At 45.0% G+C, this 16822-nt stretch overlaps 1 protein-coding gene across 1 annotated transcript in view; it reads left to right on the top strand.

Annotated features, from left to right (window-relative positions):
* The window catches only part of LOC137304558 (spliceosome RNA helicase DDX39B-like), a 29637-nt gene extending 14112 nt beyond the window's left edge, over positions 1-15525 (top strand). Inside the window, exons 6-11 of the mRNA XM_067973212.1 lie at positions 1183-1301; positions 6288-6419; positions 8158-8267; positions 8435-8579; positions 11992-12139; positions 15221-15525. Coding sequence (XP_067829313.1) covers positions 1183-1301; positions 6288-6419; positions 8158-8267; positions 8435-8579; positions 11992-12139; positions 15221-15237 — 671 coding nt within the window. The 3' untranslated portion in view covers positions 15238-15525. The remainder of the gene's footprint in view (positions 1-1182; positions 1302-6287; positions 6420-8157; positions 8268-8434; positions 8580-11991; positions 12140-15220) is intronic.
* Positions 15526-16822: the final 1297 nt, after the last annotated feature.

Below are 16822 nucleotides of genomic sequence, written 5' to 3'. Positions count from 1 at the left end.
TCCACTGGCTGGAGAGTGTAGCCATGATGTGGAGATGCCGGTGATGGACTGGGGTTGACAAATGTAAGGAATCTTACAACACCAGGTTATAGTCCCAACTGTCTTATTTGAAAATCACAAGCTTTCGGAGGCTTTCTCCTTCGTCAGGTGAGTGTAGAACTAGGGACCGTAGTCTCTGGGTAAGGGGTCAGCCATTTAAGACTGAGATGAGGAATTTCTTCACTCAAAGGGTTGTGAACCTTTGGAATTCTCCACTGCAGAGGGCTGTGAATGCTGAGTCATTGAGTGTGTTCAAGGCTGAGATCGATAGATTTTTGGACTCTAGGGGAATCAAGGGATTTGGGGATCGGGTGGGAAAGTGGAGTTGAGGTCGAAGATCAGCCAAAATCAGTGAATGACTGAGCAGGCTCGAGGGGCCGTATGGCCTACTCCTGCTCTTGTTTCTTATGTCCTTAATTGTGGATCAGGCTCGAGGGGCTGAATGGCCTATTTCTGTTCCCATGACACAGGTCCGTTGTGGGGGCCACTCTGACATGGCCACTCCAGTTCAGACTCCTCTCCCGGCTGTGTTGCTGAGAATAAGGCAACAAATCTTTTGTTCTGTTCCCAATTGCATGCAGGCCCAAACTGCCAGGTGTCTTAACTCAGCATATTTGTGTCTCCAAACCAACCTACTTGTAAGCCCACACGGAATTCACAGAGAATGCTGGAAACACTCAGCAGGTCAGGCAGCATCTGTGGAGGGAGCAGAGAAGTTAGTTGTGGACCTTTTGTCTAAACATAGTGTTTTTTTTGAGGATGGGTCCACACCCAAATTTATTATCCCCCGTTTTCCATCATTTTCTGTCGTTTGATTCCCAGCATCTGTTGGTTTTGCCTGTTTGGTTTGTGTAGAAATCAGAGAGCTCTGGGGCCATGTGCACAGCTTCTGCTGCAGTTTGACCAGCTGAAACTGGAGCTTCCCAGCACTGGGACGTTTCCTGCTGCTTGCCCAACCCGATTGGGCATTAGCTTGTATGGTTATATGGAGTAAAGCCCTTGGTCTGCCCCTGCAGATTCCATTAATAGCCGGACTGGCTGATCAATCACCAGCGTTGCCCTGGGGTACTGGATATGTACTTGGCTCGGGTACCAGATCACCCAACAACAGGCACTGACTCTTTCATCTTGATTTGTTTGCAGACATGCGCAGAGATGTCCAGGATATTTTCCGCTTGACTCCTCATGAAAAGCAGGTTATGATGTTCAGCGCCACCCTCAGCAAGGAGATCCGTCCCGTCTGCCGCAAGTTCATGCAGGATGTAATTATTCATCTTTCTTACCACTACCCACAAGTTTTTGATGAGCCACCATCAAGGGTGCTTGTATTCCTAAGAGTCAAGCAAGCCCCCAGTCTGGAATGGAATAGAACGGCACGCTGCTCCTCCCTGAAGCTCATCACCGCACAGTTGTACCCTTTGCAAGATTCGGTTTCCACCAGCTAGCTGTAGATAGTGCAGTTTAGACTAAAGAACCACAGGTTGTGGCAGCCATTACACATCCATCTCTAGAAATGCTTATGGTAGGAGAGATGGTGAGCGTGTCCTTGTGGCAGACTCGGTCGTATTCGGGTCTGTATAATAAATTAGCACAGTTATATTCAGAATCAGTCGGCAGAGTTATGGTAACACCAGGCTTCCCACAGCTTTCCAGAGAAGTTAGTTGCGTTTTCCGGAAGATCAACGGTTTCGGGTGTAGACAGTTGAGGCCATTGCGTTAGCTCATTTCTCCTGATAACGATCCACACGTTCCACTCACTGATAGTTGCATTCCCTGAAAGATGGTCCGGCTCAGGGCTGTGAGGAGTGTTCCAACACAGCCCCTCCCACAGTATTCAGTCAGCTACTAGTTGCATTGTCCGGAAGATTGCGCTCGTGATTGCGAAGAATGTTCTAGTTTAGTGCTCTAGCGTTATCTGCCATCTCCAGAAGACCGTCGTGTTCGGGGTGAAGCAGTTAAAAAGTTTGTCAAAAAAGTCCCGGTTTTGATATATATATTCTGAAGAGAGATGTAGTTTTAGTATCTTCAGAGGTGATCCCTGCTGTCGTCGGAATGGAAGAAGATATTCCTTTATCGCTAGGGTGCGAGTGGTGGCCAACGCAAGCAGCAGCCACTGTGGTTAATCATATATCTTTCCAATGGACTGATTCACACTTTGTGCTGCTGACCTTGAGACCTGCAACGGTCAAGGATGGCTGCGAGAGGACTCCATCTTCAACCCAGCTTTACAAAGTTCCATTTCTTAATGTGGAATGGTTTGTATGCAGCAGACTGTAATGAGGTGACTGTTGGCATAGTGGCAGACTCCTGCAACCAACAGCAACCATTTTAAAACCACAAAGCAGCCCGATGTTGCCAAAGAGTCATGAATGGCTGGTTGGCAGATTGGCCAGTGGGCATTGCATTGAAATTGTGGTTATTGTGAATGTGCATGGTGTTTATGGAGTGGGAGTTTGAACTCGTTAGTGTACACATTTTTCCATGAGCTGAATCTAGGTTTGTTTGGTACTTATGGCTAAAGATGACCCGTGAATCAGGAATGGAGATGTCTTGCTGAAGGCAGTGTGTTCTTTTTTAATTTGTTCCCCGTGTGGCAAGGTCGGCATTTATTGCCCATCCCTGGTTGCCAAATATGTTGGATATAACTTAAGATATCATTTCAGAGGGCAGTTAAGAGTTAACCGCATTGGTGTGGGACCAGAGTCTCATATAGGCCAGACTGGGTACATGCAGGACATTAAGGACCAGTTGAGTTTTCACAACAATCCAACAGTCTGATTGTCACTTTTACTGATAGCTGTTTTTAAAACAAATTCCAGGTTTTTAAAAAAAAAACTGAATTCAAATTCTAAAACTGCCACGGTAGGATTTGAACTCTTGTTCTGTGGACTTATGTCCAAGCCTCTGGATTACTAGTCCAGTAACATAACCACTACACTACCGTACCCAGGTTTTGGGTCAGCTTTCCTTGTATGTTTGTAACTCTGCTGAAATGTGCATTATTAGTCCTGTGTGCCTTTGTGATGATCTCAGCAGATTTGAGAGAATGTGCCCAGAGGCTGTGTTGGTGCAGTAGGTCCAGTCGCTGGTGCTTCCTTCAAATTTCCCCCCCCCCCATTCTGTCCTTACCTGAATGTGCTGACTCTTGCTGGTGGGGTCCAGTTCCATGAGTGTAGCTGCCCTTGTACCTCACCCACATGGCCATTCTTCATACGTGAGCCTCGACATTGCCAATGGGCTATTTGACCAGAGTGTGCATAATAGCAGAATCTCACTTATCTCACCCAGTGTGAACCTTTCGGCAGTGTTGTGGACTTTTCTGACCCCCTGCCTGACAGAGCAGCAGCCAACTGAACACAAACTGAATTGCATGTGGGACCTTTTGGTCTGCATATCTTAGTGTTGCACTAGGCTATTAACAGTTCTGCTGTTCAAATGTTGGCGTATTGCTTTAATTTAACTTATCTGTATTCCTTTATGACCCTAATGTACCGAGGAGTGATGCTTTCAATGGTGTTGCTATATTTGTATAGTCAGTTGAAATCCATTGCTAGGCTATGGTTAGGGCAAGCCTATGTTCAAAAACTGTTCAGTTTACCACAAGTACCAAACAATACTGCATTTATTTTGTGTTTGACTTCAACTGATCCAACTTTAAAGAGGGGGTCAGCTCATGGAAATGAACTTGTGACAGATATTGGGGCACCTGACCCACCTGAGACCAGCAAACTCATGACGCAGGGGAGCCCCGATGTGAGTGGTCTGGCTGGGAATGGAGCTTGATGATTGGGAGGGTGCAGAGATCCAGCCCTATAGCTGCTGGCTGTCCAAGAATGTGAGTGCTGACCAACAACGGTTTCTGTCAACCTGGCGAAGGATGACAATTGAGGTTAAATTTCACGGTCCTGTGATGTGGGACCTGTGCTGCCAGTCTGAAACCTGTTGCACTTGTGGGACATGTTGAAATGCGGTATGATGCATTTAATCATTGGGAAGTTTCAGCATTTCTGTATTTAATTTAAAGGCTTCTCCAGCTTACACACCAGATACTTTGGTATTACAGTGCTGGGTTAATAGTGGTGAAATAGGTTTTAATGTACAAACATTCCTAAAAACCTTTCCACTCACACCCATAGTTTATCAGTGAAGTTTGTGCAGGGCCTTCAGAGACACTTGGGAGTCTCTAACTTGCAAATGGTTCTGTTGGCTGCACGGTTACTAGAAGCTCCTATTAAAGGGAATGTACCAGAGCTGGTTGGTATTTCTCACCAAGATATGGTGTCCAATTGCCTATTTCTAGTTTTGGGTGTGTTGTGCTAAGTGTCCTTTTGGGCAGTTCATTGTGTTAGCTGTGGAGAAAGCATTTAAAAATAGTCATGTATGAGTCTCAGGACTACCTGCTACAGCTGCAATAAGTTGTGCCGGTTATTTTCAGATCATTAGATGTTGAATCTAGAAGCAGTGCCCCTGTTGTACCTTTGTTTAGCAGCTGATTAGTCAACTGAATAGGCTGGATCTGAAGAGAAGTGAGAGATCCAACCATCTGACTGGATCTTTGAGTCCCCTTCCTCTGTTCCCCATGACCATGTGAAGCTGTTACACAGTAACCACCACCGGCAGGGTAGCATCAACTTGCAGACTGTTGTTGTGACTTGTCAGTCCCAATAATTCAGTTTGAACTTGTGTTTGGAGACAGTTTGGTCTGTCTGAGACAGTGAGGATGGTCTCATTCTAGTTATGTTTGCTTGTAGACGTTGACTACTAGTGGGCTGGGTTGATTAATGGAGATTGGTAGAAACTTCTGAGTCCACTGATTTGATCTCTAATCTTGTAGCTTCCCTTTAGCACATATTTTAGCAAATTATACAACTAAAGCATCTTAGCACACAAGTAGTTAGGAACATTTCAGTACCCTTGCAAGCACCACCCTCCCCCGCCCGTCCTGTGCCTGATACAGTCTACAGATTGTAACGCACCAGTACCCATTCCTAGTCGTTGTCTCAGGTACTGCCAGTGATTTGGCTGCAGAGGTGTGAGACTCTCGGTATCTCGATAGTGGCCTCTCTGCTGGTGCCAACATGAAGCCATCTTGGGTTTCATCATAGGTTCAAAAGTTGAGAAGCGGGTGAGGTATTGGAGATCTGTAAGGTGAACCTGCATTGTGTGGTACTGGATTCTCAGCTGGTCTGTGCTGAGGATGGCACTGAGTACAGCAATTAGCCCCAGCAGTTCCTTGGGGGAGGTGGGGGGAGAGATTGAATTGACAAGAAATCTATTGCTGCCCAATGATCCCTGCTTGAATTACATATATGTGGATGCTGGGTGGGGATAGTATTGGTTCAGCAGAGATGTACCCATGATAGAATGGCCTATAAGAGCACCTTAAACTCACGTGAAAGCCTTCTGAAGCTGCATTACTTTGGGCAGGCAACACCTTGAGTGCAGTATCCAGTCCTGGTCACTGACACACAAAGGGAGGCCTTTGAGCTCTGAAAGCAGTGCTGATCCCGAATGTCAGTCATCCCGAACTATGAGGAAAAACTGGGAGGCAACAGAGCAAACGATGTATGAAAGAAACAGTGAGAACAAAATTGAACCTGGAATAGTACTTCAAATTGAAGCCCATAGGAGCAGTCCAAGCTCACATGGAACCAAGCCCCTCCCCCCCCCCCCCCCACCTTGTGATCCGTCCTTCAGGAGGGTAGTAGTAGGGTTAGATTTGCCTTTGTCAATTCTACAACAGACTGCCAGGCAGAGGGGCACATTCAAACTGCCAACAGCAAGTTTAGGACCGATGTCCGAAAGTTCTTTGCATGAAAAGCAATGACCCATGGGATGGATTTCCATGCAGGGTCATAGAAACTAAACCTGGCATCACTTATGGAACAGCTGGCTATTATGGGGCTGTAGGTTAGTTCTTGGATGGGCTGAGTGGGGTCTCTCGTCTATGTGGCTGGTTTTTAAAAGGCAGTCTCTAAGCTGACATGTAAAGAACAATAATTGAAGTGAACTGTTCCAGCCCTGGGTGCTTTGCCGATATGACACCCCCGTTGGTTATATGGGAGGATTGAGGGCTGGCTACTGACTAAATAATGCAGGAATGCCTGACTGGATCTTAGATTGAGGTGTGTTGATGTGTTTAGCTGGTTTGGGATTGCTGTAAAAATCCATAATGGTAAATATCCCCAAGGAGCAGTGCAAGCAGTGCATGAAATGTTACGTGTTTCTGGTTTTTCTCTCTCGTTTAGCCCATGGAGGTGTTTGTTGACGATGAAACTAAGCTGACACTCCATGGATTGCAGCAATATTATGTTAAACTAAAGGACAATGAGAAGAACCGCAAGCTGTTTGATTTACTTGACGTCCTGGAGTTTAATCAGGTGAGACACAGTGTATCGAGTGGGAATCAAGTGGCGTTTGCTTTGTGCAGAGGGTGCAGGTAAAACTCAACCATTTCCCTCTTTCTAACTGATGGGATTTTATATTCTTTTCTAGTAAAGGCAGTAGCTTGTAACTCTGGACAGCTGAGGCCATTGGGTGTAAATTCTGAATTGGTGAGGTGACAGCTAGGGTGCAGAGTTGTGCTTCTAGCGAGGGGCCAGCAGGAGCGGGCACAGCACAGCCTGTGTTATCAGTCTGACTTTCATGGCCAGGCCCAACATAGGAACAGGAGGAGGCCATTCAGCCACTCGAGCCCGTTCCGCCGTTCAATTAGATCATGGCTGATCTGTATCCTAACTCCATCTACCTGCCATGGTTCCGTAGCCCTTAATACCCTTGCCTAACAAAAATCTATCAATCTCAGTTTTGAAATTTTCAAATGACCCCCAGCCATAACAGCTTTTTGGGGGGGGAGAGTTCTAGATTTCCACTCCCCTTTGTGTGAAGAAGTGCTTCCTGACATCACCCCTGGAAGGCCTGGCTCTAATTTTAAGGTTATGCCCCCTTGTTCTGGACACTCCCACCAGAGGAAATAGTTTCTCTTGATCTATCCTATCAAATCCTTTAATTGTTTTAAAAACTTAAATTAGATACCCCCTAATCTTCTATACTCAAGGGGATATAAGCCTACTCTATGCAATCTGTCCTCATAATTTAATCCTTTTAGCCCTGGCATCATTCTGATGAATCTGCGCTGCACCCAGAACTGAATGCTGTACTCCAGATGGGGTACAGCTGTAACACAACCTCCAGCCCTCTTGAGATAATGGTCAACATTCCATTAGCCTTAATTTTTTTTAACCTGTCCACCAGCTTTTAGTAATTTCTGTACTTGGACACCTAAATCTATCTGCTCCTCCACAGTTCCTACTTTCTTGCCTTTTAGAAAGTGCTGAAGAATCTGTTTTTGATGTATGATAAGCAATAAATGGCTGATCAAAAGCAAAATACTGTGGATGCTGGAAATCTGAAATACAAACAGAAAATACTGGAGAAGCTCAACAAGTAAGGCAGCATCTGTGGAGAAAGAAAGAGTTAATGTGTCAGGCCGAAGACGAAAGGTTAACTTTTTCTCCACAGATGCTGCCTCACTTGCTGAGCTTTTCCAATAAATGGCTGATTATTGTTTTTGGCATTCCCCCCACCCTGGTGACAACAGGCAGAGCTTGCCCACCTGTATTTTGGGTTCAGTTCATTCCAGTAGGACCAGCGTTGCCCAGATATGATTGGGCCGACTTCTAGCCTTCAGCTGCTGCTCAAAAACAGAGGCCGTTCAGCCAGGTTATTCCTTTGCTGCTTTAGCACAAAATAAGACGGTGGCACTTTGCTTCCTGGATTCTCCCTGCCTCTGCTGCCTGCCCCTCAGGTCCTTCAATCTGAATGCCAGCTTCTGGGCACCCCTTGTGTAGTTGGAGCAGAATGAGGGGGTGGGGAAAGTGCCCCGTTAGAGGATTTTAGTGCTGGGGGCCCACTCTTTTCTCCTCTTCCCCCCCCCCCCCCCAAACAATCCTATGGAAATCCCCCGGAAGCGCAAAGGGGTCAGAGATCGTGTTTGCGGGGGGGGGGGGTCTCTCCCCTGCCCCCTGCCCGTGCCTGGGAATTAAGCATTCCCCAACACAAAGCCGATGAAAACTAGCCCCTTTTCAGGTTTAATGCTTGTGATCCGTCCCCTTGCAGGTGGTGATCTTTGTGAAGTCGGTGCAGCGCTGTGTGGCATTGGCGCAACTGCTGGTGGAGCAGAACTTTCCAGCGATTGCTATCCATCGAGGAATGGCGCAGGAGGAGAGGTGGGTAACTGGATCCGAGCTCTAAAACGACCTGATCCCAGCACAAGATTCTACTGATTTTTTCAGTTAATGATTGTGAGACCAGCATGCTTTAAAGAGACTTTTTCCTCCTCCTCCCCCCTTCTCTGTGCCCTTTTCCCACCTCACTTGTCCCCTCTCTCCCCTAGGCTGTCCCGTTATCAGCAGTTTAAAGATTTTCAGAGACGTATCTTGGTAGCAACAAACCTGTTCGGTCGAGGTATGGACATTGAACGGGTGAATATTGTTTTCAACTATGACATGCCCGAGGACTCTGACACGTACCTGCACAGGGTGAGAATCCCACTTCTGTAATTCTTGGATTGATGACAAGTTGCGAGTGTGTTGAAACCTATTAGTTTGTTGGAACTTGTAACCGTGTATTGAATCTGATTTGCCTGTACTTATTCTGACTCCCCTCCACATCACTTCCCCCTCTTTTTACATCTTTCTCCCACCCAGAGACCATTCTTCATAGATGCAAAACGAGACTACCCAAATGCTGGAAAGCTGAAAGGGCTAGATGTGCACTTGCAGGTTGATCAGTGTCTGAGGGAGCAAGAGAAAAGTTAATACTTAGTGTGTTGTCCATTCATTGTGAGAGAGCCTGGGCAGTGTGCAAGGACACCCCAGTCAAACCTGGGTCTGTCCTCACTGAGTGTGAGCACTGAGTACTCCTCCCAACCCCGGTTTTCAAACTGGCCCATGAGGGGGTTTGGGGTCCCTGGGACAGCACATTTCTATATTTTGTTTTATTGCTGCTTGTTGCTGTGTTTTTTTTGTTTTTCGTTCATGGGATGTGGGCGTCGCTGGCGAGGCCGGCATTTATTGCCCATCCCTAATTGCCCTTGAGAAGGTGGTGGTGAGCTGCCTTCTTGAACCGCTGCAGTCCGTTTGGTGAAGTTCTCCCACAGTGTTAGAAAGGGAGTTCCAGGATTTTGACCCGGCGACGATGAAGGAACGGCAATATATTTCCAAGTCGGGATGGTGTGTGACTTGGAGGGGATCGTGCAGGTGGTGGTGTTCCCATGTGCCTGCTGCTCTTGTCCATCTAGGTGGTAGAGGTCGCTGGTTTGGGAGGTGCTGTCAAAGAAGCCTTGGCGTGTTGCTGCAGTGCATCCTGTGGATGGTACACACTGCAGCCACAGTGCGCCAGTGGTGAAGGGAGTGAATGTTTAGGGTGGTGGATGGGGTGCCAATCAAGCGGGCTGCTTTGTCCTGGATGGTGTCGAGCTTCTTGAGTGTTGTTGGAGCTGCACTCATCCAGGCAAGTGGAGAGTATTCCATCACACTCCTGACTTGTGCCTTGTAGATGGTGGAAAGGCTTTGGGAAGTCAGGAGGTGAGTCACTCACCGCAGAATACCCAGCCTCTGACCTTCTCTTGTAGCCGCAGTATTTATATGGCTGGTCCAGTTTAGTTTCTGGTCAATGGTGACCCCCAGGATGTTGATGGGGGATTCGTCGATGGTAATGCCGTTGAATGTCAAGGGGAGGTGGTTAGACTCTCTCTTGTTGGAGATGGTCATTGCCTGGCACTTGTCTGGCGCGAATGTTACTTGCCACTTATCAGCCCAAGCCTGGATGTTGTCCAGGTCTTGCTGCATGCGGGCTCGGACTGTTCATTATTTGAGGGGTTGCGCAACTCAACACTGTGCAATCATCAGCGAACATCCCCATTTCTGACCTTATGATGGAGGGAAGGTCATTGATGAAGCAGCTGAAGATGGTTGGGCCTCGGACACTGCACTGAGGAACTCCTGCAGCAATGCCCTGGGACTGAGATGATTGGCCTCCAACAACCACTACCATCTTCCTTTGTTCTAGGTATGACTCCAGCCACTGGAGAGTTTTCCCCCTGATTCCCATTGACTTCAATTTTACTAGGGCTCCTTGGTGCCACACTCTGTCAAATGCTGCCTTGATGTCAAGGGCAGTCACTCTCACCTCACCTCTGGAATTCAGCTCTTTTGTCCATGTTTGGACCAAGGCTGTAATGAGGTCTGCGGAACCCAAACTCAGCATCGGTGAGCTGGTTATTGGTGAGTAAGTGCCGCTGGATAGCACTGTCGACGACATCTTCCATCACTTTGCTGATGATTGAGAGTGGATTGATGGGGTGGTAATTGGCCGGATTGGATTTGTCCTGCTTTTTATGGACAGGACATACCTGGGCAATTTTTCACATTGTCTGGTAGATGCCAGTGTTGTAGCTGTACTGGAACAGCTTGGCTGGAGGCGCAGCTTGTTCTGGAGCGCAAGTCTTCAGCACTACAGCCAGGATGTTGTCGGGGCCCATAGCCTTTGCTGTATCCAGTGCACTAAGCCGTTTCTTGATATCACGTGGAGTGAATCAAATTGGCTGAAGACTGGCTTCTGTGATGGTGGGGATATCGGGAGGAGGCCGAGATGAATCATCCACTCGGCACATCTGGCTGAAGACGGTTGCAAACGCTTCAGCCTTATCTTTTGCACTCACGTGCCGGACTCCGCCATCATTGAGGATGGGAATGTTTACAGAGCCTCCTCCTCCCGTTAGTTGTTTAATTGTCCACCACCATTCATGACTGGATGTGGCAGGACTGCAGAAGTATGTTCTACAATAATCATATACTTTTCTTTGGGGCAGACACTGCCTTTTGGAATATAGGACACTGCTTCTGTGGGAGCGTGTTAATATGCAGGGGGCAGTAGGGTCCCTGGGTGTGTTAATATTATTGGTGGAGGGAGGGGCGGGGGGGTCCCTAAGTTTATACGGGAGTACTGTTCAGATACTTGTCTCAGCTGATGTTGCTGTACATAGAATGTTCAGCACAGAAACAGGCTATTCAGCCCAACTGGTCCATTCTGGTGTTTATGCTCCCCACGAGCCTCCTCCCACCCCTCATCACCTCACCCCATCAGATAACCTTCTATTCCTTTATCTCTCGTGTGTTTATCTATCTTCCCATTAACTGCATCTATGCTATTTGTCTCAACTACTCCTTGTGGTAGCAAATTCCACATTTTGACCACTCTGGATAAAGAACAACAGATTCTGAATTCACTATTGGATTTATTCGTGACTATCTTATATTTATGGCCCCCAGTTCTGGTCGCCCCCATAAGTAGAAACATCTTCTCTACATCTATCCTAGCAAACCCTTTCATAATCTTAAAGATATCTATCAGGTCACCCCTCCACCTTCTCTTTTCTGGAGAAGAGCCCCAGCCTGTTCAGCTTTTCCTGATAGGTGTTACTGCTCAGTTCTGGTATCATCCTTGTGAATCTTTTTTGCACCTTCTCCAGTGCCTCTATATCCTTTTTATAATAGAGACCAGAATTGTGCACAGTAGTCCCAAGTGTGGTCTAATCATGGTTCTATACAAGTTCAACATAACTTCTCTGCTTTTCAATTCTATCCCTCTAGAAATGAACCCCAGTGCTTCTTTACGGCCTTATTAACCAGCGTCGCTACTTTTAGTGATTTGTGTATCTGTACCCCCAGATCCCTTTACTCCTCTATCCCGTTTAGACTCTTATTATCCAAGCAGTATGTGGCCTCCTTATTCTTCCTACCAAAATGCACCACCTTACTTATCTATATTGAAATTCATTTGCCAATTACACACCCATTCTGTAAGTTTATTAACCTGTTCGAAACCCACCGAGTTCTGTCAGGTTTAATATGCGGCGCATAATGCCTTTTGTAACTCCTCTTGTTGCAGGTTGCTCGTGCTGGTAGGTTTGGTACCAAGGGTTTGGCCATTACCTTTGTGTCTGATGAAACAGATGCTAAGGTTCTAAATGACGTACAGGATCGATTTGAAGTCAATGTTGCTGAACTGCCGGATGAAATCGATATCTCCACCTACAGTACGTACCGAGCTTCAGGTTTTCTTGCGGTGACGGGTTACATTTAATCAATTGCTACCTATATCTATGCTGCCAGAAAATCCCTCCAAAGGAAATCTTGGGAGGGAAGAACTAAGGACCGGGCTTTTAAAGGTGAGGAGGGAAGTGGCGAGGCAAAATGGATTTGAAAAAGATTCCGGTGGGCAGGAGTACAATAACTAACAGTGAAGATTGTAAACAATTTTACAACACCAAGTTATAGTCCAGCAATTTTATTTTAAATTCACAAGCTTTCGGTGAAGAGGGGAACAGTGAAGAGGGGAACAGATAGCCAGGCCTCTAGTAGAGGGAGGGAGAGTGTTTGAGAATGTGAAATCATACTGTTACTTTAAATAAATATTAAAAACTGATTCCATTTCCAGGTTTAGCAGGTTAATTTTATTTAGTGAATAGCTGGCCTGAGGTTGGGGAGTTCCTCCCCTCCCAAAGACTTCTCAAACTGATGTAAAATTCTACACCAGGAGGTGTAAAGAAAGAAAGACTTGCATTTCTATCGCTCCTTTCCACAGCCTCAGGACATCCCAAATCGCTTTACAGCCAATGAAGTACATTTGAAGTGTAGTTACTGTTGTAATGTAGGAAACGTGGCAGTCAATTTGCACACATAATGAGATAATGACCTGACCATCTGTTTTAGCGATGTTGGTTGAGGGATAAAATTGGCCCAGGACACTAAGGAGAACTCCCCCGCTCTTCAAACAGTGCCATGGAATCTTTTACATCCACCTGAGAGGGCAGACGGAACCTCAGTTTAATGTCTCATCCGAAAGACAGCACTGCCGCAGTACTGTGCTAGGAGTGTCAGCCTGGATTATGTGCTCAAGTCTCTTGAGTGAGAATTGAACCCAAAACCTTCTGATACGAGAGTGTGCTACCCACTGAGCCATGGTAATACATAGAAATGTAAACCCATGGGTATCATCACAACTTCACAATCCACACTGGGTATGAGTTTCCTTTAACTTGAGAGTTTAATGATATTGCTGGTTACATTGGGCGTTTAGTAATTGCTGGTTACCTGGGAATTAATGATATTGCTGGTGACACTGGGCGTTCAGTAATATTGCTGGTTACCTGGGAATTTAATGATAATGCTGGTGACCTGGGAATTTAATGATATCGCTGGTTACACTGGGAATTTAATGATATCGCTGGTTACCTGGGAATTTAATGATATCGCTGGTTACACTGGGAATTTAATGATAATGCTGGTGACCTGGGAATTTAATGATATCGATGGTTACCTGGGAATTTAATGATATCGCTGGTGACCTGGGAATTTAATGATATCGATGGTTACCTGGGAATTTAATGATATCGCTGGTTACCTGGGAATTTAATGATATCGCTGGTGACCTGGGAATTTAATGATATCGATGGTTACCTGGGAATTTAATGATATCGATGGTTACACTGGGAATTTAATGATATTGCTGGTTACCTGGGAATTTAATGATATTGCTGGTTACCTGGGAATTTAATGATATCGCTGGTTACCTGGGAATTTAATGATATTGCTGGTTACACTGGGAATTTAATGATATCGCTGGTTACCTGGGAATTTAATGATATCGATGGTTACCTGGGAATTTAATGATATTGCTGGTTACACTGGGAATTTAATGATATCGCTGGTTACCTGGGAATTTAATGATATTGCTGGTTACACTGGGAATTTAATGATATCGCTGGTTACCTGGGAATTTAATGATATCGATGGTTACCTGGGAATTTAATGATATTGCTGGTTACACTGGGAATTTAATGATATCGCTGGTTACCTGGGAATTTAATGATATCGCTGGTTACACTGGGAATTTAATGATATCGCTGGTTACACTGGGAATTTAATGATATCGCTGGTTACACTGGGAATTTAATGATATCGCTGGTTACCTGGGAATTTAATGATATTGCTGGTTACCTGGGAATTTAATGATATCGCTGGTTACCTGGGAATTTAATGATATTGCTGGTTACACTGGGAATTTAATGATATCGCTGGTTACCTGGGAATTTAATGATATCGATGGTTACCTGGGAATTTAATGATATTGCTGGTTACACTGGGAATTTAATGATATCGCTGGTTACACTGGGAATTTAATGATATCGCTGGTTACCCTGGGAATTTAATGATATCGCTGGTTACCTGGGAATTTAATGATATTGCTGGTTACACTGGGAATTTAATGATATCGATGGTTACCTGGGAATTTAATGATATCGCTGGTTACACTGGGAATTTAATGATATCGCTGGTTACCTGGGAATTTAATGATATCGATGGTTACCTGGGAATTTAATGATATCGCTGGTTACCTGGGATTTTAATGATATCGCTGGTTACACTGGGAATTTAATGATATCGCTGGTTACACTGGGAATTTAATGATATCGCTGGTTACCTGGGAATTTAATGATATCGCTGGTTACACTGGGAATTTAATGATATCGCTGGTTACCTGGGAATTTAATGATATCGCTGGTTACACTGGGAATTTAATGATATCGCTGGTTACCTGGGAATTTAATGATATCGATGGTTACCTGGGAATTTAATGATATCGCTGGTTACCTGGGATTTTAATGATATCGCTGGTTACACTGGGAATTTAATGATATCGCTGGTTACACTGGGAATTTAATGATATCGCTGGTTACCTGGGAATTTAATGATATCGCTGGTTACACTGGGAATTTAATGATATCGCTGGTTACCTGGGAATTTAATGATATCGCTGGTTACACTGGGAATTTAATGATATCGCTGGTTACCTGGGAATTTAATGACATCGCTGGTTACACTGGGACAGGAGATTCATCTGTAGATATTTGCGATTGCAAAAATACGTCTTGCTATTTCCTGAACACTCATTCCAAAGGGAATCTTATGTTGACCGTACCAGTTAACTGATTGGGGTTGTGATTTCAGTAGGTTGGTTTGGATTCTTGATTTGGTTGTGGGTTTTGGATTCTATCTGTCTGTTCAATAGAGTTTGATGCTAAACTTGTTCATGCTCATGTTCTTGTGCCTTGCAGTTGAACAAAGCCGATAGAGCTAGCAACTGGTGAGGTGGAAAACTGTCCCATGGAGATTTACTGCAGTTATTAGATGGGTATCGGAGATGCCTTTTACCTACAAGATGGGAAGATGACTTTTAAAATTCCTTTCGTCGAAATATACTTTTTTAAAACTGTTTCAGTGGATTGAAATTTTGTGTGGAAGAAATGAAGCTTTTATACAACCTTGGATCTGTTTTAATTTGTTTGTACATTGCTCTTTCCTGCCTGTCTTTACCTAAGGTGGTCTGTTGGTTAATAAATCTGTTTTAAAATATCCACAAGTCTTGCATGCTTTAACTGAGAAAGGGGTCAGTGTGTATGTGGGATGAGGGTAGTAGATGCTGTGTAGAGATGCTGAGAGAAGGATTATGGTCACATTGTGCGGTTCAGATTCTTCAACATGGTGCGAAGCACACAGCATTAACACTGGAACTCTCAATGTACCCATGCAGAACTTAGTGCAGAGGATTGTTAAGCACACATTGTAATGCCCCTCACTAATATACACAGCAGTGTCTCCCTGTCCTCTGGAGGGTAAATGGTGCAGTGCGGGAGGATGTAAACTAATATGGCAGGGAGTGGGAGAAGTGTTGCTGAAACAGATGGTGAGAAAATATTATCTGAGGAGAAGAAACAAACAGGCTGTGAGGTACTGCTGTAGAACGGGTAAGGTTTATCAAAAAATAATGGATAACGTTTCAAAAAGATTGGTGTGTATGTGAATATACAACGCATTCAGAACACAATGGTGGGATTATTATACAGTAGCTCTAATGGAGATGTGACAATTCTGGACTGTGAACAGGATTGGGAACTTATTACTTCTAGTTATAACATTTTCAGGAGGGATAAAGGGTTGGGTGGCCCTGTTTGTAAAGGATATTATCATAATGCCAGAATGGAAGGAGGTCCCAGAGTTGTTAAGACAGAATCCATAAGGATAGTTTAACAAATTAGACAGGAAGATTGTTGGTGTGTATTACAAGCTGCTAAACAGTGGGGATAAGATAGAGGAGGAGATCTGCAGAGGGTTCAGAGAAAAAGACAACAACAGAGCAATAATGGGTGATTTGAACTACCGCAAGATAGACTGGAATAAAGTTAATAACTGTGGTCAATGTGACCTTTTTCACATGTACATCTTCAATCTCAGCGATGGCAGACCAAGAGGTGAGGCCTGACACGAATTGTTGAGCTGCAAGTGAAATAGCTGCAGTTTGAAGCAATTAATTTTGATCCTGGCAATACCACTTTGTGTAAGAAAGACTTGCATTTGTATAGCGCCTTTCACGACCTCAGGTCATCCTAAAACACTTTACAGTCAAACAATACAAAATAAACATGCTGCTTTTCAGTGGGCCGTCGTCCTTGACTTACACAGAATTGCTCATCTGCATTCTGACAATTCAGCTGGGGGAGAACCTGCTCTTTGCAGACTTGTGTTTTCTGCACTGACTCCAGTGTCAGTTTTCAGTCAAACAAATTTCCCCCCAGTGCAGATAGATTTCTGGACACAAAAGGCATCAAGGGGTATGGGGAGAGAGCAGGAATATGGTATTGAGATAGAGGATCAGCCAT

This window comes from Heptranchias perlo, chromosome 37 (assembly GCF_035084215.1).
Source record: "Heptranchias perlo isolate sHepPer1 chromosome 37, sHepPer1.hap1, whole genome shotgun sequence".
Classification (NCBI taxonomy): Eukaryota; Metazoa; Chordata; class Chondrichthyes; order Hexanchiformes; family Hexanchidae; genus Heptranchias; species Heptranchias perlo.
This window is presented reverse-complemented; position numbering and strand designations above follow the sequence as displayed.